General features: G+C 40.8%; 1 protein-coding gene across 3 annotated transcripts in view; it reads right to left on the bottom strand.

The window, feature by feature from the left end:
* LOC132991967 (WD repeat-containing protein 7) overlaps nucleotides 1–22,798 on the bottom strand; it is a 94,775-nt gene that overhangs the window by 29,287 nt on the left and 42,690 nt on the right. For all 3 annotated transcript variants that reach the window (XM_061061002.1, XM_061061004.1, XM_061061003.1), the window contains 2 exons: nucleotides 16,517–16,630; nucleotides 2,006–2,233 (listed from right to left, as the gene is read on the bottom strand). In XM_061061002.1, the coding sequence (XP_060916985.1) occupies nucleotides 2,006–2,233; nucleotides 16,517–16,630 (342 nt within the window). The remainder of the gene's footprint in view (nucleotides 1–2,005; nucleotides 2,234–16,516; nucleotides 16,631–22,798) is intronic.

Raw genomic sequence — 22,798 nt, 5'->3', positions numbered from 1 at the left:
TTGAACCCGGGCCGCCCGCTTGGAGGGACAACTTCAATACATGAAGCTGGCATTCTCTGCATCACAAAATTTTTTACCAAGTCTTTGGCTACTGGACGTGAAGACAGTTTGAAATGTGAAAGACCTTGAGACATTTGGTTTAGTCAATGAAGTGGAAAAAATATTACAAATTATTCATAATAGCCACCTCAGATCAATGATTTCAAAAGATGGAGGACAACTTAAGTGGATCAATTGAATTTGTAGTTTATTCAGCTGTTGACATGGGCTTCTGTGTGTGTGTGTGTGTGTGTGTGTGTGTGTGTGTGTGTGTGTGCGTGCGTGTGTGTGTGTGTTAGTTTCCAGTCCACACAGGTGAACTGACCCCTGTGTGTGTGTCCGGCTAAGCACCCTCACACTCTGAAGCCTATCAGTGAGAATACAGGCACTGTCGCTGGGCGGATGCCCCCCTGAGGCAGCCAATCAGAGCTTGGGGTCAGTGGGATGGAAGAGCAGCTCTGCTTAGTGCGGGTTTGATGCCCACCAAGGTCCAACGCTGCAGGCACAGCGTGGCACAGGCCGGGCTCAGTAAGAGTGTGTGTGTGTGTGTGTGTGTGTGTGTGTGTGTGTGTGTGTGTGTGTGTGTGTGTGTGTGTGTGTGTGTGTGTGGAGAACGTGTATCTTAGGGTGTGGAAGTTACTGCCAAGCTCCTTAAGGTGTCAAGCTTGGTGGGTGAAAATCAATCGCATCTCTCTCCCCTCACCTTTAATCCAACACTGAACTTTCTACTTTGTCAGTTTGTTTTATAGTTCAGAGTTTGAAAACCTTGAATTGGGATGAAATCAAGAACCAGTAACCATTTCTGTCAGAAGTTAAGAGGCCATCAATAGTGTTTTACTGTTGTAACTTCACATAAAAAAAACACTATTATAACAAACACAACAGTAAACATGACACACAGGACTGTTCAATGGAAATATTTTACTGGGAACCTTTAAGGCCAGTATCAAATTTCCTGGGCATCCAGACAATATTTGCAGAGCTATTTTACTCACAGCACAAACTGTGTTCAAAGACTTCAGTAGGATTCTGCCCATGGTGGACCACGGAGACCAATCATCTAAAAGTTGGTTATATATCAGAGTGATGGACACACTCACACCATCATGTCTCATACCACCCTACACCTGTGGCCAATAAAGACATTTTGGGGATTCTTTCTGGACAATCCACGATAATTACTGTTTGGGGAAAAGAGGTCAATCAACAGGAGCTGGAGTCAGCAGTTATAAATTGAAAAAATAAAGAAGGTGATGAAGGGGTTTCTGTGTCTGGCAATGGTGTCAACAAACATCTAAACTGTGCATGGAAACAAAGTTTATAGAAATAATCGAATTAATAATCTATTAATTTAGTGTTGTGCATTATTTCAGAGGATCAAAACTCCTTGGACTAAAGAAAATGAATTCACTGCAACCACAACATATGTGCACAAAACATCATGCCTGTTGGACAAAATCAAACATGTTTTTCAAGAGCTGATTATTTAAGTGGCTTATGAGCAAGCTATGTTGCTTCTTTGCATACAAGTCTAAGGTGTTGGGAGGGATAAGGGATAATGTCCATTATCAGGAATTAATGGATGACTTGGAGGCCTGTGGTTGCCTCCGGGAAGTCCATTAATTCTCCATTATGGACACCTCGAAAGAATATTATCCCGTTTATACCATGGTCACTTGACAAAGAAAACAATCATAAGATCATCCATCAATATTTTCAAGAGTTTTGCCGTCAGAATATAAAGTTTTAAACAAACAACAACTCGTTTCCCTGGCAACACCTGAGGGTTTGCCTAATAGCCGAAACAATCATTACAATCCCATGAGGGTCTTTTGCAATGAAAACCTGGTTCACGACTCCAGTGGACTCCAGATAGATACGACTTAGCAACAGGAGATAAACTAGTCCTCAACCAGAGTGTAAATGCTGCATGAAGATAAACGTGTTAGTTCTGCACAGTACTCACATGTGTGTCTGGCCAGTGAGTAGTTGGACGATCCTCCACTCGTTAGACCAAAGCCCTCAGGAGCCTGTCCCCCGGCTCGAGCCCGCACAGATCCCTTTGGTGGTTCAATCTCAGCACCGAACTCAGCCCCGATGACCCCCAGGAGTACGATGGCGGTTGCCTGTTTACGGCGCTCCTCGTACGAGTTTGAGATCTTCTTGGCGTTTGGGGGAAGGTTGGACAGACAGCCTGGAGACCCAGAGAAAGAAAATAAACATTAATGTCTTGTTGGGAGACCATTAATTTCCCAGTGTTTATCCTACTCTTTAGACATCAAGTTCAATACTGGTGAGATGTTAACAGCTTGATTTGAAGACGACCTTAAACCTTACACTGTCACCTTGCTGTACCTGAGATTTAACTCCATTGGTAGAAACAGTAATTGTAAGTAAGTAAGTAAAGTTTATTTATATGGAACCTTTCAAGAACAGATGTCCCAAAGTGTTTCATGATAAAGGATTGAGTAGAGACATTACAAACAGACAGTTACATAAAATACAAATAAAAACTAAGGCGAGTCTGAACAGATGAGTCTTTAGCTGATTTTTAAAAGTGCCCACAGAGTGCACAGATCTAAGTTCCGAAATTTAGGTGTCACAACCTCAAAGGCACAGTCTCCTTTTTCACAGTCCTCCAACCAGCAGACCCTGGTCAGAGGACCTCAGGGACTAGCTGGTGTTATTTGGCCTCAGTAGCTTGGTGATGTAAGCCGGAGCTTCACCATGCACAGCTCTTAACACAATAACAAGAACTTTAAACTGGATTCTGAAACTGATGGGGAGCCAGTGTAAAGACATGAGGACAGGTGTGACATGAGACCGTCTAGATGATTTGTCCCAGAACACAGGAGTTGCTTTTCCATCCCCTCATCAAGCCGTTGGTTTATTTGTGTTACTGTGTGCGTTTGGTGTTTGAAAGTGTTAGTTTGGATCCAACAGAATATTTGGGAACACAAAAGTACACAAACACCTAACCGATCCAGGAAGGAGTCTACAAGCTACTGCGGTTTTACTGTGAGGTAAAATGACATGTTTGTCAATGGCGGCTTTAAAGCGAGTAATTTAACATCTGTTTCTGGGATCCAACCGAGTGTCTTAGTCTTCCACTTCCAAAAAGTTTTTGTAGCTTTTGTTCATTTGGACCCCAAAAAATATGTACAACAACATGAGGCCCAGGTCTGAAAGTACTGGCATCACACTTTATTACATTCATTCTTTATCTCGAAAAGATTCAAAGAAAATGTTGGTCAATTTAGTTCCTTCCTTTTTCAGCTGAAAAGAGAAAGTGTGGGGTATATTTCTTTTTTCATCTCTTTCTTCACCTCCTTTCTTTGTAAGCAGTGGTTGAAAACGCAGCAGGCCTGAGAGTCTCCTGTGAGCCGATAACAACTGAACAGGCACACTTCTATTGTCCCCGTATTAACCATTACTTACACACACACACGCGCTCTCTCTCACACACACGCAGGCACACGTCTCATTGTCCTGCTGAAAGCCTTTAGTCACAGTGCAATCACACACACACATACACACACACACACACTCATGTTCACAGACCTCTGCAAGGATTTTGGACACGTGCAACTGGAGACCCTTTTGTTATGTGTGTGAGAGTGTGTGTGTGTGTGAGAGTGTGTGTGTGTGTGTGTGTGAGCGTGGGCGTGCCCTCTTTTGTGTGTTGTGTGTAACACAGTGGGAAGCTTCTGCAGCCCTGAGAGCAATACATGAGTGTGTGCGTGACCAATAAATGTGTGTGTCTGTATGAGTATCACAGTAGGAGATGAGAGCTCCTTACACACCTTTGATCAAAGGCCCAATAAGGACTACATACAAAGTGTGTGTGTGTGTGTGTGTGTGTGTGTGTGTGTGTGTGTGTGTGTGTGTGTGTGTGTGTGTGTGTGTGTGTGTGTGTGTATGTGCGTGTGTGTGTGTGTGAGTGAGAGAGAGAGTGTAACATTTGAACAGACACAATCACCTCCCACTGCTTCCACCCTCTAATTTCTATTTCTTATTTTCTCTCTCTCTGGATGAGTGAGCATAGCATTATTATGGATTTGTATCGCAGGGGACATCGCCCCCCTTGCACACATGCACACACATATACACACACACACAGTCTGCGAGGTGTCGGGGTGAGCGGGCACACTGTGTGTGATGAATAGAAAGACTCAGTCACTGCTGTGTTTACTTCCTGTTGAACTTCATGCAGTTGTATCTTCACGTGCGTCAGATTCTATATTGTTACATTTTCTTTAAAGACGGGGAGGATGACTTTAACTGGAACTATCAAGGGAGACGATAAAAAACTGCTTCAATAAAGTCAAATATGCAAAATGATATCAGCCTCTTGTTGCTATTGGAAATTAAAGCCTTTAAATTAAATATCAGCCCAGACCATAAATTAAATGTTCTGCCAATTGGACAACAAAAAGAAGCAGGCCAAATATATTCATAGCATGTTTCCATAATGTTAAACTTAATATGTTTCCCTATTTTCCCTAGTGAATTTGTACAGTTTGAAAGTATTTGAAGTCACCATCTGAATGTGGGTTATCAGAATCAGAGCATAACGGTGAATCATATTATTTCCACTACAGAAGAGAAGTAATCAAATATGCATGCTGAGTGGACAAATATATAGACTTATGGATAATGTGCAAATCAACATTTCACATATCAGGAAAAATCTGTTATTATGCACCCCAAAAAAATGCAAGACCACCTCCTCAGACTACAGAAGGATATACTACCATCTAATCAGGTATATGATTAATGCCATATTGTGTTTAATTTAAAAAGCAGAGAGTATGATGACATTGATTGACATTAGTTTGAAATTATAAATATGGACTGAAATAATTCACTTCTACTGCTATAATTATAATTCAGCTGTTAGTTATGCATAAATCCAGGTAAGACCACATGAAGGTCTTTTTACAATGCCTCCAAATTTAACTGACATGAGACCTGAAATGACAGCTGAATGAGTTTGAAGAAGTTTCAGGATATAACTCAACATTTACACCTTTTCACACTTGATACTTTTTATTATTCATACGTTATGAAGTGATGGCAGGAAACATTACAAAAACTGGAGCCAAAGCAGAAGTTTCTACAATACTTTCATGTTTACAGAATAAATAAATGTATGTTAAAAAACATTTTTATATATTCTGTCCACTGTGCGTTTGTTTCAGTCCATTTCTCAGACCCCGAGCCGGAGCCCCCTCCCCCTATATTTCCATACTACTATATCTGGGTGCTTTTTATAATGAGATTGCTTAAGGCCAGCTGTCATTTGGAAGAAGGCCCAGCGGCCGGCTCTGATAAATGGATTATAGATGGCATCCATCCTCGGGCCAGGCTGGGCCAGTAGATAACAGAATTAGAGATAGACTCCCAACTAGAATCACTAAAAAGTTCAGATTTACAGAGAAAGAGAAAGTAAAGGCAGGGAGGAGGAAGAGCTGCAAGTTTCAAAGACAAACCAAGACTTTGAGTGATATGTAGACTTTGTTTTTACAGACAGGAGTGGACAAAACACTCAGTGTGCATCCTCATAGTCCCTTCTTAACTAAAGGATGAATGATGAGGGATGTATCCTACTCACAGAGGATCAGCTGTTAAACTTTCTGACACCTGATGAGATCGTCAACCCTCACTGCACTGTCACTGGTGTCGTATTCTGATCAACTAAAGAGAAAAAAGGAAGTCACTGTTCTGGAAACAGTTTCAAACATGTTTCGTCTAAATGCACAAAGATTACTCACTATCAGGCCTGCACGATATGAGAAAAATGCACTTACTAATGCAATGTGACATTACGTTTTTCTATATATCTATATATTGCAATAATGATAAAAGATGTGAGAAATAAATATTAAAGAGGGCATATTACCCCTTACTCACAGTTTCATTGGGTAGCCCCTGTTTTTTTATTTGTTTTCTTAATACCCAATAGATCCACTAAATGCAAAGAGTCTAGTCCTTCCATGATTGGCTGAAAAACTGCTCCATAAAACAAACAATATATTTACCAGAAGAGATCTCTTAAGACACTAGAGTTAACATACTTTTAAAGTTAGACAAAATGTAGAATGGAGATGATTTGTTAGTCTGATAAAGAACTTAGGACCTCAGTTTAAAGCACACTGGTTGGACTGGTTATTCTCATATTTGAGACCACTGTAATTATGGGTCAAGCAAGCATGAATCCAATGCAATGAGAGCCTGTCATGACTTCTTTGTTAAAGCTGACGTGTTTATCTCTGTTGGAATAGACGAGGCTGTCAGGCTGCTCAGAATGCTTCAACTTCCATCTGAGCATCTTTTCCATTGGGTTTAATCAAGCAGGCGTTTCCAAGCTACAGACTTCTTGTGCTCGCACATTCAAAAACGTCTCCGACTCGGCTGTTAGTCTCCGTTGGACATGATGGTATAAATGTGGTTAAATGGTGGATTAAATTTGTTCTGCTTCTGCTGTAACAGACTTTTGATAACCTTTACGGTGGACAGAACTTTGGAAACACTTCTGAAACACTTCCAGAAAACGGAGAAACTTTTCTCAGGGCAGATCTTCTCACTTTCATAAGGGCATACTGTGTAGCCATGTTGACATTTTACCTGCGTCTGAGGAGAACTTTAAAGTGCTTAAATCAAGCTGAAGTTCCCCCAGACCTAAAGCAAGACAGGATTCATTTCATCAGATCTTCAGCCGTGGAAAGTTTAGGGTCCGAGAAAACTTTCAGATGAACCACCATTATTTGACGACTTGAGGTTTTCTGGTCAGGTAGCATCACTTTCTGCCCGTGCGTACCTGCTCTCTGGACGCACTGATTGATTTTTGAAGCCTATCGATCGGCTTCCTTCACAACCGGCAGATCTATTATAATGACATTGTATCTAAATCCTATTTGTTGGCCAAGCGGCCCCCAAACATAACCCAATAAACTAAAGAGGGGGATGGACGAGCTCCCCTCACCGCCGCTCGGCTAAATCTTCATAAAAACCACGGACGGATCAGAATAAAAAGGCTTTCTGGCTGAAATGACATTATCAATAAAGGAAGGAATCTATTTAAAAAAGGGCAGGATGGTGTAATGCAGCAACCTGTGGAGTCCATGCGATCACAGGAAAAATATGAAATATGACGAACACTAACAACTCATTTAGGCCGGAGAACACTCTAAAAAATATAACTTTAACCTTTAAAAGATTGAACCATGCTCTTCAAAAATGCAATGCCAAGATTTATAAATTATATAAATACATTTTGTTATATTTGAATGCTTGTAATAAGTCATTTATGTTTCCTCCTGTCACATGATAGAAGTGTTTTAAATGTCAGAACACTGACAAAATAATAAAAACTGGAGGATGCAGGTTAAGAAAAAACAATACGTAAATTGGAAATGTTTGAAAAGTTAAAAAGAAAAGGAGCACATAAAGAGTAAAATGGGAGAGAGATTAATGGAGACAGTGAGGAGGGAAGGCATAAGGAAACAAGGAAGGATGACAAGGAAAGAAAGGCTGAATAATAAAAAAGAGAGTCAGTAGAGTTTGGATGAAGTACGCCAGACGTCAGTGAAAAAGGACAAAAAGAGTAAGGAGGTGTAACGGAAGACAAACAATAAAGAAAAGGAGATATGAAAAGACTGAAGAGCTGATTTCTTTGTTTGAAGACCAGTAATCAATACAGCGTAAACACACAAAACACACACACAACCACCCACTTACCCACCCATACACACATGAAAACACACACACACACACACACACACACACAGACACACACGCTGATCAGCGTAAGCTCTCCCTATCAATTAACTTCAAGTTCAAAACAAGCTGCTGTCATCCAGATAATAAAAGCTGCTGATTTATCATCAATATTTGATTCAGTTAGAATTAAATCACAAACGTTTCTAATGTTACACTAATATGTGTTGTTGCAGAATTTATAAAGAACAGAAAACTGTCTTCACCATCGAAACCACCATTTTCTCCACGTTTTATAAATGCTACACTTAAAGGCAGGGTTGGTAATTTTCAAAAACTTGATTTTGAAAGTAGCATTCCCTCAGTGCTCCGTCTACACCGTCTGAGGGGTGTCTTGGCCAGGACTCCCTTGTAAAAGAGATTTTGTATTACAATGTGAATATTCCGAGTAAAATAAAGGTTAACTCAAAACATACATAAACAGAATAAATAAAAAAAACAATGTAAATAAACCTTAGGCACACTTTTGTTTTGATCAATATGTTAATATCTTGTTTTTAGTCACCCTGCTGAGGAGATCAAACCAACATCCTTCCCACCACATCTGGAGCTTCAGCCCCACCATCTTCCCATGATGCACCCTGATTCTGCCTCCATTGGTAATCAATGGGAGACTGGTAAAACCTGATCGCCAGGGACTGAGGGAGGGGATCAATACCAGCAGGAAACTGATGTGAGAACCAAAGAGGGAGGGAGGGCGAGAAAAAGTGAACGACAGACGGTGAAATACTGAGAGAGGAAAAGTTTAGTCAAAAAAAGGTTTAAAAATGAAACCGGATAAAACACTGAAATTTAAGCCGAAAGACGAGCCTCTCTGGACTGACAAAAAGTCCAATAAAACAAAAGAGTAATAGAGCTGTGAGGGGAGGGGGGGTGGGGGGAACACTGTCCTTACAGCAAATGTCAGGAGACAGAAAATCTGGGGAAATAATTGAAAAACACAATTAAGTTGATAGAGAAAAAAGATTTGAGTCCAGAAACGGTGGCTGCCCTTCCAACCGTCCAGAGTCCATCTGAAGGTTAAGTGTATTTTACCGTCTTAAGACACAGACAGCGGAGCTATCTGTGCTCGCTGGAAACAATGCTTCAATTAGAGATGGAATGGGGGGTGGAGAGAGAGGACAGGGGGGGTTCAGGGGGCGTCTGCATGAGATACAACAAACAAACTGGACACAAGTTTGTAAGAGATGGAGAACAGACAAAACCATTTTAGGGATTAGGGATGGCATTAATGCTGACCACCCATCAGTTTTTAGATTGATTATGCTTTGTCATTACAGATATGAGTTTCAGACAGCTTGTACAATTCACTTTGATAATAAAAGGTATTCCCTTATTTACTAAACAAACATAACAAGTCTTCCCTACCATCACATCCTCACAATAAATGAAATGATAGGCCCAGAAAAAGCTGCAGCCTCAATTATAGAAAAAATGAAGCCTATGCAGATGCGCAAAAAAACTGCTGTTCCTCAATTGTCCACTTGGGGCTGGCTGCAGAAACACCAGAAGCCCCATTAGAACCCATGTTTAAATGCCCATTTTGACATCAATAATAAAAATGTTTAAGCTCAACTCTTCATTGGATCACACCGGGGGATGATTTCTTTTGTAACTCATATGTTTTTTGTTTTATGAAGTCTAAGAGTTATTCATTCATTTGTGGGGGTCGTTGTAGCTGTTTCTAAGGCCCACCTTAGCTCCGACTCCTTGACTTTTCTAGATTGACCGCATATAAGTTAGAGACAGCATCTCCAGCATGGTGACAGACATCTGGGGCTTCAAAACTGACTCAGACCAAACCAATGGGGGATCCATACACTCTACGGTCCCAATAAGCTGTTGAATTGATTACCAATACATGAGTATTTTTGGTGTGGTCAGTCCGCATTAATCGAGTAAACTGTACAAAATCAATTCAACATCCAATGTAATATACTAGTTTAAATGTGAGACCCCATTATCAAATTATAGTAGTCCCAGAGAACAGAGTTTTTTGTATTAATCTATTTCTTAAATAAAAGGACAGTCAAACTTCTCTGGACAATTCTTTCACTCAAATGGAGTCACCAATATCAGTGGGTTTACTCTCAGAGGTACCAGAGTAAATGTTGACTCATTCCTAACATCTCATCTATTCATTCCCCTGCCTTCAAACTGGATGCAGTATAAACATGTGCTGGGGGACATATTTACAGTCACATCAGCCCCTCTCACACATGATAATTCAGTTCTCCTGTAGGAAGGCACAGGTTGGCCATATTGAAAGCCTGAGGTCTTTTTTCCTATTCGTACCAATGAGGTTTGTTTTGCAGTTTAATTTCAGATACAACAGCTTTTTAATATAACCCGTACTCCTGTCACTCTGCAGCTGTCAGGTTCATGCTGCTAATGGGACAGACTGAAAAATGTCTTCTGATGTTAATGACCTTAATGCAGTGACAGTGGACGACCTCCATCACACCACTTCTTCATAAAGAAGGAATTACTCTCATTAAAGACACCAGAGTTTAGACGGTCTCCAATCACACAAATCAAAGCCTGACAGAGTTAGATTTTAGCTCTCTAAAATGAAAAGCCCAAAAAAATAAACTTAGAGTAAAAGGGAAAATAATTATTTCACCATCAATCTGAGACATATTACAAATGTCCAAATGCTTATGTTCAAATTTGTGTTTTTAAAGTGATGACATTTTGCAGTTTGTGCTAACTTCTCTTTCTTCTCTTCCAGTAACTTGAACAATAAAAAACCTAAGTCAATACTCTGATGTATTACTTGAATAGAGAGGGAAGAAAAGGAGCCATTTCTCATATCAAAATGCTGAGAAGTAAAATAAAAGGACTCAGAGTTGTTTCTCTTGCTGGGCGAAGAAATAAGAAAATAAGTTTGATGACAGATTTACAGTTTGTTGTGTTGAGTCTAAAGTTTTGGATCAATTCAAGATGTCGGACAGGTAATCCTACCGGATTAAAAACAGCAGGCGGTTAAAAGACAAATTATCTGAGAACACCTGAACTCAACATTTTCCTGAACCAAATCATTGTGGACTCTAAAAGAAAAACAAAAAAGAGAGCAAAATTATTGAGTGAATCTACTGACGGTGTGAATGAAATGAATGTAGCTGCTGTGACGTCAACCTATAATATGTGGGCTGCTGTTTATTTTGGAGACAAATAAGCCGCCATCTTGTTTTTTGTTGGAGCTAAAGAGGAGTTATAGGTGAGGAGTTTGAATACAGTAAGTTCAAATCAAATCAATCAAATTGTAACAATCAATTCCAAAGGCTAATGAATTAGCTATAAAACAATAAAATCCTCAATGACAGTGATTCCAACAAGATGTGATTCAATTTGTGTTCGCTGGTCAGGGGCGTGTCCAGACTTATTGGGGTAACTGGGGGACTAACTTGTGCAGCGATGGCCTGAAGTCTGTGCACACACATGAATAAAGAGCATGTAGTTACCCCTTCTGTCTGCACTAATCACATTCATGTTTATGTAACACAAGATAATGGCAACATATACATCTTCTAAGCTTGATTCTTCAAAGACTCGATTGATTTAAAATCAATTAATAAAATCTCCAATCAGTCAGTCAGTCAGTCAGTCAGTAAGTACAGTAACCAGTAGTTTTCATCCATCTCCATGACTCTCCTTCTACATCTACATTCAGATCATAAACAGGCTGCCAGTCTGTAACAAACACACACACACTTACACAACAACACATACTAACAACACACAACCCCAAGGCCAGTCCTTTATCTTTGTGACACATTCATAAACCCTGACACACACACACACACACACACACTCTGCCCATCCCCCCTTCAAGTGCACATGATCACACTATCCATTCAACCATAAGACAGGTGTGTGTGTGTGTGTGTGTGTGTGTGTGTGAGTGAGTAAAGGACAGACAGGCAGAGAGGATGTGGTTGTCATACTGCAATGTTAAAATTAGAGGAGAGAAGGACTTGTACAAGAGGCTAAAGTAGCCTGAGTATGAATAAATGTATTTAGTCTTGTTGTTGTGCGCATTCTGTCACGACCACACAATGTTTTATTTGGTCTACCTTTAGACCAGCTTCCAACCCAAAAGAGATCTATACTATAACTAACTGTCTTACAATGCCCTAACATATATACCATTAAATATTATGAACTTTGTCAACTTTTACTAATACATCTTATCCATTCCACACCTTATAATATCATAGTTGACTTATTATAAACATATACCATAAAACACTGAACTGCATTATATTAGAGTAGACTATACTGTACACAAATGTCCTTCACTACTATCTGTGTTCCTGCTCTTTTTGTTTAAGAGTAACGAGAAATACATTCCTGTACATTAATGATGTTCGGACAATATCTTCACTGGTCAGTCTGTAACACAATAATATTCTCATACACCAGCTGGGTCCCTCGCTGTGTAGAACAGAAGAGACACAATCATCAGAAACAATCAGGGCGTCCACAGTTTGAGCTCGGACCATTTATCTCTTCATAAGCTCAATCAGTTCTGAGGAGAAATGTGATCTGACCCAAACGACCTCCAGGCTCTGATATTAGATTAGCAGGGGAGGCTAGCGTTTCAGCTAACCAAATCACAAAGGGGCTAATGACACCAAGAGGTGAGGGTCAGCCTGACCTCTGGTCTCTGACCTCTATCTGTGCTGCTTTGGACCCTTCATAAAGGAAAATAGTTCACTTTTCCCTCCTAAAAACAAACAGGATGAGGAACTGATGTCCAAAAAAAGAATAAAACTTCTGCAATAGTCATTCATATTCTACAAGAAATCAGCTGATTGCCTACAGGGTCCTGAATCCTGGAGGAGAGAAAATGATTGCCACCAAAGAGGAAATATGTGTGTGTGTGTGTGTGTGTGTGTGTGTGTGATTGTGCGTATGTCAGTGTGTGAGGGAGGGGGTGATGGTGTTGTGTCCGGCAGGGACCTTTGCCCTCCCTGGGGTCACCCCCTCCATCAGAGTCAGAGATGAGATAGTCTCTCAATCTTCTCTCTAGAGTGGAACCACATTATTGTTCCTCATGGATATGAACAGGTTTTACATTTGGCTGCAGCAGTTTTGTGGTAAATTGAAGAAAAATTCAGTTACCATTATCCTGAACAATGGTCCAAAAGACAAGAGAATAAATTAAACATAACATAAAAGGGCCAGAAGATATTAAACTAATAATAAAAAAAGAACAGATGACTTGAGCTAAGGTTTGGATTTGGGGAGATGGAACCAGAGAATATGTGACTATTTCACACGAGGTGACCTCCAGTGTTACAGGATGAAGCCAAAGCAGAGCTAAAAACTGCAGTACCTACAGTGTCCACTTGAGGCAGGCCGCAAGAGCCAAGGAATCCTAGGTCCCACATATAAATGTCACATTTTTGAACATGTTTACAGCCAACTCAAAAAAAACATTTATTGGGTCAATGGCTCTTTTCTTAATTGTTGAGATGGCTGCATTTTTTTTGAACTCCTAAATCCTTTTTGATTTCATTAAGCCTAGGAGTGTTTCATAAATGTGCAAACTTAGGGGCATAGTTGAGTGAAATGGCAGATGAAGATCACCCATTTATTTCATCTGATCAAATATTGGTTATTTTTCAGTATGGCAAGGCAGCAAAACAATGACATGAGTTCTAATCAGGCATACATTGTGATACAGCAGTGTCATTCAAAACTAGTGGACTATTATTCTTAAATTTGTTAACAATGACTAATATGCCAAACCCTGAGTTTTTCCTACATAAACCTCAAGTCCAAATAAATCGAGTCTTATTACTAATAAATAGAATGTTTTTAGTTTCTCTGATTCTGAGCAATTGTCCATTTATGTTTTGCAGGATAACGACTTGTATTGTTTTTATTTGTATTCACTTTTTTGTTTTGATACTTAGGAAACACATATTACTTCCAAATGCCATGCCAAGAGAGATTCAATTAACCAAATATAGTGTGTGTGTGTGTGTGTGTGTGTGTGTGTGTGTGTGTCTCTGTCTGTAGGTGTATAAGGAGGACGGGGCTGTGGATCTTAATGACATCCCCTGACACTGCTAGGGTAATAATTATAGCACACACAGGTTTACGTGTGTGTGTGTGTGTGTGTGTGTGTGTGTGTGTGTGTGTGTGTGTGTGTGTGTGTGTGTGCGTGCGTATGTGTGTGTGTGTGTGTGTGTGTGTGTGTGTGTGTGTGTGTGTGTGTGTGAGCGAGCTCTGGTTTGGGAGGTTTTGCAGCTGTGGCACCGAGCAACAACTGTTGTCACCTGCGCATCCTGAACTCTGTGTTTTTGTGTGTGTGCTGTTTGTGTGCGTCTTGTGTGTGTGTGTGTGTGTGTGACAGGGGACACAGGAGACTGAGGTGATGAGTCTATCGCCGTGGTAACAGCCTGCGGCCAAGTGATTCTGTTGCTGTCAACATCTCTGTCGTTTTCCTTTGTCTCCTCCTCTGATCTCCTCCTCTCCTCTCCTCCTGACCATGTTCCTCCCCTCATTCTTTTCTTTCCAATGTCCTTTCTGCCTTCTTTTCTTCTATCCTCAATTTCTCCCTTTTCCTTGTTCTTCCTTACTGTAGAGAGGAGGAATGACTACCTATTACTCTTCAAACGCACATACTGTATGTCAGATAAGTGTTGCACAATCAGCATCATGTCAAGCTGCAAATTGATTTTGTAAAATAAATTCCCCTTTGGAAATAATATAAGATTTTTTTTTTTTAAATCTATAATGTTCTATGGCAGGTTCCCAAAGCCTGAGGTGAAGTCTTGTTCAGCTTGTTCAGATGTTCTGTTGAAAATGTCATTTCCTTGTTAATACGTTGTTTTTAAATCAGCGTTGAAATGGGGCACTTTCACTCCAAACAGCAAAAAACGTATATTATCATAAAACTCCTTATTTATCTGATACTGGCGTCAGTAAAAACCCTAATTTCTTGACCTTGGCCTTAAAGAGCTGCTGTCTCTTTAAGGCCATCCTCCCTGCTTTCTCCTGATTGGCCAGCTCTCTGGAAGGGGCAGAATGCTGCAGGGCTGCCAGGGGAGGGGGGCTGCTCTCCAGTGCTGGGAGAAGAGAGCCTTTGTAAGAGGTTTCAACAGCTTACGCAGAGGCTTGAAGCCGTCTCGTGGAGTTCTTGGTTTCATATCGGGGAAATATTGTGTGATTTGCAGGGACAAGCCGTTGAGCGCCCTCTACAGACGTATCCTGGGATTACACCAACATGTGTTTACCTCATGCACTGAAACTTTGGTCAACTTGAAGTGCTCTGTATGGGTCGTGCTTGCTGGAAGTCTCTGACATTTTAGGTGAACAAATAAAACCACTAACTATTATCTAGATCACTTTAAATTATATCTGTTATTTTATGCATTTCCCTCAGATCAGGGCTTCATTAAGGAGTGTTGCATAGAGTCTTTCAGGTTGTCTCTGAGCCAAATTATTTAGACAAAGGCGTTCACGTTAGTTACTGCCATAATATTACATCTGTGCTTCAGTTGACTACAGATAAGCTTCATGCACGTCATCTTTTCTTAACACCACAAGGCAGTGATATAAAGAGTGAGGGCAGAAAAGTTTGAAAACTACACTACAGCTGAAATCATTCAGACTGTGCTCCGCTCTGTGTTTGAGGCATCCGCTAACAGATTTAATACTGCAGAGACTGAATGTGAAGAACAAGAAAAAAGAAACTGCTGTCAATAGGAGAAAAATGAGCCGTGAGAAATGATAAATTGTCAGACACATGTGTGATATTGACCGGTCTGAGAGGAGGATGGAGGGAGGACAGACAGAGACAGCAGGATGGTGTAAGAGCCATATCTGAGGTATTTTCTTTTAAAGTACCGGTATGTCATTTTTAATTCATTAGTCCAATTTATATTAGAGTCATTTTGTTTTAATTTTCGCTGGTCTTTGGATGTATTGTATTTAAAGAAATGATGTTGTAAAGCTGCCATATGAGAAGAAAAGTGGCAAAGATTTTAGGCATACAGCTGGTGGAAATGAAAAAATGGAGGGAAAAACATCCTAAAACCATGAAGTGTTCATTATATGTGTTCAGTTATAAATAAAAAAGTATCTCTGTCTTTATGTGTGAGTCACTAGAGTAGATCTACCTGTCTGTGTCTGTCGCTGTTAAACTTTCAGGTAAATGTGACAAAAGATAAATGGACTGGAAAACTGTGTGTGTGTGTGGTGTACACCTGTGCTGCAGGTGTCAGTCTTTTCCAAAGAGAAGTGTTTCTCACCTTTATCATGTGTCTGAATGTGAGTGTCAAAGAGAAAGCACATGTGTGCACCACTAAACACCAAACTGCTTTTAACACCGTGCAGGTCACAGTACACCGACATCACACACACACGCACACGCGCACGCACACGCGCACACACACGCACACGCACACACACAGAAACTATGATTAACCTACATTTAAAGTCAGCGGAGCAAAACTCTGAATTCTGCTGCACATAAATGATGAATGAGTTTTTAATGTTTATTATATCAAACCAGATGAGGCTCCAGGAGACGGACAGGAAAGCACAGATTCAGTGAGTGATATGATACCGACATCACATACGCTTACACAAAGGTCTATGCTATCTTCTGTCCACTTTCATGTAAGAATAAAAAGTGATTCACCTGCCACATCTCAACACAAAAAAAAAAAAGTGTTCTTACCTGCTGTGATGTCATCATCTGTGACATCCATCTCTTCAGCAGGAGCCGTTATCTCTATTGGCTGAGCCTCAGGAGGAGGTGGGGCTGGAGTGGAGGGCTCGGTGGTCGCCCCAGCTGAGGAGAGAGATGGAAAACAGTTTGTATTAAATATCAACAAAACACAGGGTCGTTAATAACTGTTTGATTACAGGTCAAAGACAGTGAAGACTATCACTGCACAAACAAAGTGACAGGGATAAAATATACCAAGGGCATACATTCTGAAATATGAAAATATATTGTATATTTGTATCTGAAATATTTCTGTAGTATTGTTTACAGTCCTGAGTAGAGTGTATATTTAAGTCACCTCATCAGAGCAGGTTTCTGTGTCGGCCCAGGCTAAGTGTCCTGGTTAAAAAGCTAATAAAGGTTTATTGGGTCTTCCTGTTATCTAAAGGATTAATGGAAACACACACACACACACACACACACACACCTCTATATTTAGTGTTTTCATTTAGCCTTTATCTCTCCATTGCCAATTAAGAGAGGCCTTTCATTAACAGCCGGGTTAATGAATGATGCTGTGCTAATGAATGAAGCGACTAAAGGTAACAGAGCCCGCACTGACCACGCTAATCTCTGAAACAACACACTAATTGATTAATTACAAACATAATACACACACACACTCTCTCTCTCTCTTTAATCAATGTGTTTCCCTGTGTAACCCCCCACCAAAAAACCTTATTGAGGAATTTCTATAATTGAAAGAGGGAATGAAACAATATAAACCCTAACACAAACATCTCCCTCGAGTTCATGAGTTTGATCTGAACACATTAATAAAAAAAACCTGTAATCACACTGTGTGCAATTATATTGATTAATTTGACCTGGTTAACATTGTGCTTCATGTTCCAATTAACCTGCACACACACGCTGCTGACAGCTCGACATAATGACGCTGTACAGCTTTATATCACACACACACACACACAAACTGACAGAAAGGCCATTATACAGCCAGGCTGTTGATTATCAGTGTCAAGCATTAAAGTGATAAAAACTTAATTGAACTTAATTAAAACATAATTGATGCTTTACTGTGATTGGACGAGAAAGATGGACTAATGTTTACACATTGACAGAGCTCTCTCTCTCTCTCTCTCTCTCTCTCTCTCTCTCTCTCTACCACCTTTTGAAGGTCTCGGCCGTATCTCAGAATCAAAGAATTTGTACTCGGTCTTGTCTCCGTCTCAGACCTGCCGAACTCCAGATTTTAAATGAAGACCACTGACAGCCGATTATTTTCCATCATTACTGTGATTAGAAGGAAAATACCTCTTTCTAAAGAAAGAAAAACTTCAATCCATTTGTAGTTTGATTTTTTTATCCACCAGTTATGGCTGCAACCTTCCCGGTGTTAAGTGAGTTGTGTGGTTAGCATGGGCGCACCGGGCACAGAGGCTATAGTCCTCGACCCGGGTACGAAATCGACCTCTGACTACTTCCCCACACTCACTCCCTGATTCTTGACTCTACCCACTGTCCTGTCTCTCCAATAAATCCAACAATTCCCCAAAATAAATCTTAAAAAAGACAAATCAAACATTAATCTCAGCGTAACCCATTCATCCTCACTTTCACTTCATGCACTTAACCATGCTAAGAGGAATGATCCAAAGTGCTGCACACACAACATGATACAACTTTGATGAATAATAAACAGCTGTGTTCATTTGACTGATTCTGATCTGCATGTGTTTTTTTAAATAATTTCACCTCTCTTTCTCTTTCAAACACACACACATAAGAACACACACTGGGCCTATAACTCAGCTGTCCTCGACGAGGGGGATGAGAAAGAGAGAGATGCAGGAGCTGAGGGAGAAAAAAAGAGGAGAGGGAGTTGGAGGAGGGGTGGAATGACAGGGGGGAGGAGGAGGAGGAGGAGGAGGAGGCGTGCTGCCCTGCTCCAAGGTCAAGCTTGTCATGTCAGCCATGACACATAGCTCCCAGCATGCCTTGTTAACCTTCCAGGATCTGGTGCTCCTCTCCTCTGTTCTGCTCTCTCTGACTCCTCTGGTTAAAACACACACTTCAAAACCGTCTTTGTTCACAGAAGACTCGGCCATCTTATTTTTTATTGAGCTTTAATCTAGTTTGTATTTTTAACTTTGGTTATGTTCTTCTGGCTTTTGATTTTGTTTTGATGAAGTATTATTTGGAATATATCATGTCATGTTTTATTGGATTAACGAAGAGGCAGATCTTTCAAAAGAATACAGAACTTAACTACTCTTCCCTTTTTAAAAGAACTTTTAACTATGTATTGCTATCTCACCTATTCTAACTTTTAATGTGTTTATAAAAACATAAAAAATGGAAGAATGACAAAGATGTAGGGAGGAAGGAGGGGAAGAACCCAGTTAAATTAGAAAAGTGAAGAAGAGGAGACGAGAAAGAAATAGAAGAGGTGGGGAGGGGGAGGTTAGTAAAAGTGGAAAAAGAACAGAAGTGAAAGTGAGCAGGAGGACAAGAGGTGATAAAAGAAAGACGCACAAAGGAAAGAAAGTGATGAAAGGAAGACAGGAAAAGTAGAAGAGAGGAGCAGGAAGAGGAGGATCTTAAACAGCAGCAGGTTGATGTGATAAAAAAAAGAACCTGCATTGGGTGATGGAGGGTTTTAATAAGAGAGAGAGAGAGAGAGAGAGAGAGAGAGAGAGAGAGGAAATGAGGACTGCTGTTCAGTGATCAAAGAAACAGCTGCTTAACACACACACACACACACACACACACACACACACACACACACACACACACACACACACACACACACACACACACACACACACACACACACACACACACACACACACACACACACACACACACACACACACACACACACACACACACACACACACACACACACACACACACACACACACACACACACACACACACACACACACACACACACACACACACACACACACACACACACACACACACACACACACACACACACACACACACACACACACACAGTTTGACTCTTCAAACGTGCGTGTTCATGCGTATGAGGACGGACAATGCTGTGGATTCTGTTTAATCAAGTGTGTGTGAATATGAGAGTGTGTGTGTGCCCCTGTCTGTCCCTCCAGGTTGTCTCTCTTTCTCCCTGACTTCCACTGCTTCCCCTCCTCGCAGTAGCTCTGGACGTCTTACACCCCAAATATTCAAGCTTAACACATCTGTTTCTTTGTTTTTCTATGCCTATGAACTGGTTTGGATTTGATCATTGCTTCCAGATGTTAGAAAGCGGTAAATATTCTAGTAGCATCAGAGGTGTCTTAGTCTTGATTAGAAACTTTGGACAGTGCTAAGCAGGTTGTTTCCCACTGCTCCCAGATGATATGTTATGCTTCAGGCTAACCATTAACTTATTTTGACTTGGTGTTGTTGCATATTTCTAAAATGATCTTTTTTACATAATCTCCTGCTGTGAGGTTCATGTGTGAACAAACCGATCTGGAGGATTCAAGGAGCAGTCCCCCTGAAATTCTCTAGAAATGTTCAGGAGGGAATATGTGAAAACGGCTACAGACGAACATATTGATGCTCTTATATGGCTTTCAGAAAGACTGCTTTTAAAAAAAGAGCTTTTTCTTTATGTGTGGACAGTTTATCTCTCTCTCTCTCTCTCTCTCTCTCTCTCTCTCTCTGTCTGTCTGTTTCCTTTGTGCTAAAGCCTTTTAAACACTTCTAGGAGAGCTGAAAGGCCATAACCACTGCTTTGTGAGTGTGTGTGTGTGTGTGTGTGTGTGTGCTGTCAGCCCCACGCTGCGACAGAGAGTGACATTTCCTCAGCACTAAAAGCTAATGGATAAATACAGGTGTCTTCCTTCAAACACCACCCACTCTACAGCTGGAGAGAGGGAGAGAGGGAACGACAAATTGCCTGTTTGATGAAGGTGTCAATGGCTTGATATGAGTCCTTTGCCTCTTATGCTGCACTCCAGGCTGTTTTCACTTATAGCTACAGAAGGTCATGCAATTTTGTTTGTATTTAACCCAACAATACACTTACCCCCACACTGTCTTAAACAAATGTACAAGCTGCCCCTGAGCCTCTGTTCCAGACGCACCAGGTTTGACATAAACTAAGCGAAAAACTAGATCCTCAAAGCAACTGCTCTAATTGTTCAGCATGTGGGTAGTCAAGTAAATCTCCTTGGGTTGGCCTGCCATGCTGGTGCTCCTGCATTGCTTTGTGCACAATGAAACTTCCAAAGAAGAGTAGAAATTTAAATGACAGATTTCAACTTATTCTGGTCGTTTGACTTTTTTAAACTAATTGAATCATCGTATTTTCAGAGGGACACTGAAAATACATAAAATCAAATGATTCAAATCATAAACTTATCATGTTTATTAGTATTTGTTGATGAGATGGTCTTAGGTGGTTGTGTTAAATATGGGAAACACTGGTCCTACTTATCATAATAACTTCACTGGAACCTTATGGATGTGCAAACAATTTCAATGTTTTACCTTCAAACTCAAAGCTGTAGTGTCATAATGTCACACAACTACGTATGGTTAACTTCGGGGTAAAATGAGATCTGTAGATTTTTTGTGAACATTAAGTGGTGGACCACAACCCTGGGTCACACTCCAGAGAACAATGGCGGCACATCTTGTCTTAAAGGTGGAAAAACTGAATGTGTAGATATTATATATTTGATGTGTTAACAGCTCCAGGTTCAAAAGGACTTCTCCAGAGGATTCAGCACATTCCCTGACTTTCCTGTGATACACCAGGATTTCCAGGACTAGCAGGAGTCATCTTACTGTCTGTTCCAGTCCTGCTGTGCAGCACACAGATCAAATTCAATGACCCTTTAACCTCGCTCTCTCTCTCCCTGTCTCTGCTCCCTCCCACCTCCATCCTCCCTCGTCCCCTGAGGTCACCGGCCCATCACTGCCTCCCCAACCCCCTGCCAAACCCCCCCACCCCCCCCCCACCCCCCCACCCCTTGCCTGCGGTACTGCTGTGGTAACACAACACTGACCGGTACCCGTTTCCATGGCAACTGTTCCCCTGAGAAACACCCAGCATCCTCAGCAACCACAGGGCAACTCCTGAACAGACACACAAGCACAGCATTTCGAAGGCTGTTTCTAGTAAAAGAAGGTTGAGATTCACCTTCCCATCAGCAGGTCTAAGTATAGACTAAGAGAAAGAGAGAGAGAGGGAGAGAGGGAGAGAGGGAGAGAGGGAGAGAGGGAGAGAGGGGGGGTGTACAGAAGACAAACAGACAGAGAAGGAAAGACGTGAAGTGACAAATTGGGGGATAGAGAGTTAGACAGCTCAGTTTTGTATAAGTAGGTTTTGTGTTGTTGCCCTCACTGAAGGGGGTCTCTCCTAGTTACAGTAACAACTGACCAATCCCAGTTCAGTAGCTCAAATAAATTATGGTTATCAGCCTTTCCAAACAGCTAGCTATCTAAATCTCAGGAAAAAAAATATTTATTTCCATTTGCTGTCTGAGGAGTATTGACCAATCATGTTTGAGTAGGCTTTTGATGTATATAGCAAAAATGTCAGTCTTAAGAACAAAAGAGGCAAAGCACATTTGCCAAATTGCAACCCAGGAATGTATTTGATATTATCAGAAGACACTGAATGTAGCACTCATATGCAGATATTGTAAGTGCAGTTGTAGATGTCTTCTCTTATCTGTATTTATAATGTTTACATTAAAGCCCAAAATTATTGCAAGCTCAGAACTAATCTAGGTCACCTAACTTGGACAGCAATAGATGTTTTCTTATACCATGTCACACATTACAAGTGAGCAAAATATATATAGATTTTTTTTTTGTTAATTTATTAATTTTTTAATTCAAGATTTATTTCTGGGCTTTTTAAGCCTTTATTTAGAGAGAAGACAGTGTATAGAGTCAGAAAATGGATAGAGAGAGAGAGAGAGCGAGAGAGAGAGAGAGAGAGAGAGTGGGGAATGACATGCAGGAAAGGAGCCACAGGTTGGACTAGAACCCTGGCCACCAGCTTTCAGGACCCCAGCCTCAGTACATGGGGCGTGCGCACAAACCACTAGACCACCGGCCCCCCCATTTAATGTTTTTATTGATTGATATTTATTTTATTGATGAATGACAGAAACACTTGGAAGGAGAGATTGGGGGAATACATGCAGCAGATGTCTAGGGTCGAACTCAAACCTGGACTGTAGCCTCTTCTCTAGACACACTCTAACAGTTAAACTA

This window comes from Labrus mixtus, chromosome 17, assembly GCF_963584025.1.
Source record: "Labrus mixtus chromosome 17, fLabMix1.1, whole genome shotgun sequence".
Lineage (NCBI taxonomy): Eukaryota > Metazoa > Chordata > Actinopteri > Labriformes > Labridae > Labrus > Labrus mixtus.
The sequence above is the reverse complement of the archived record's forward strand: the minus strand, read 5'-3'. Positions and strand labels throughout refer to the sequence as shown.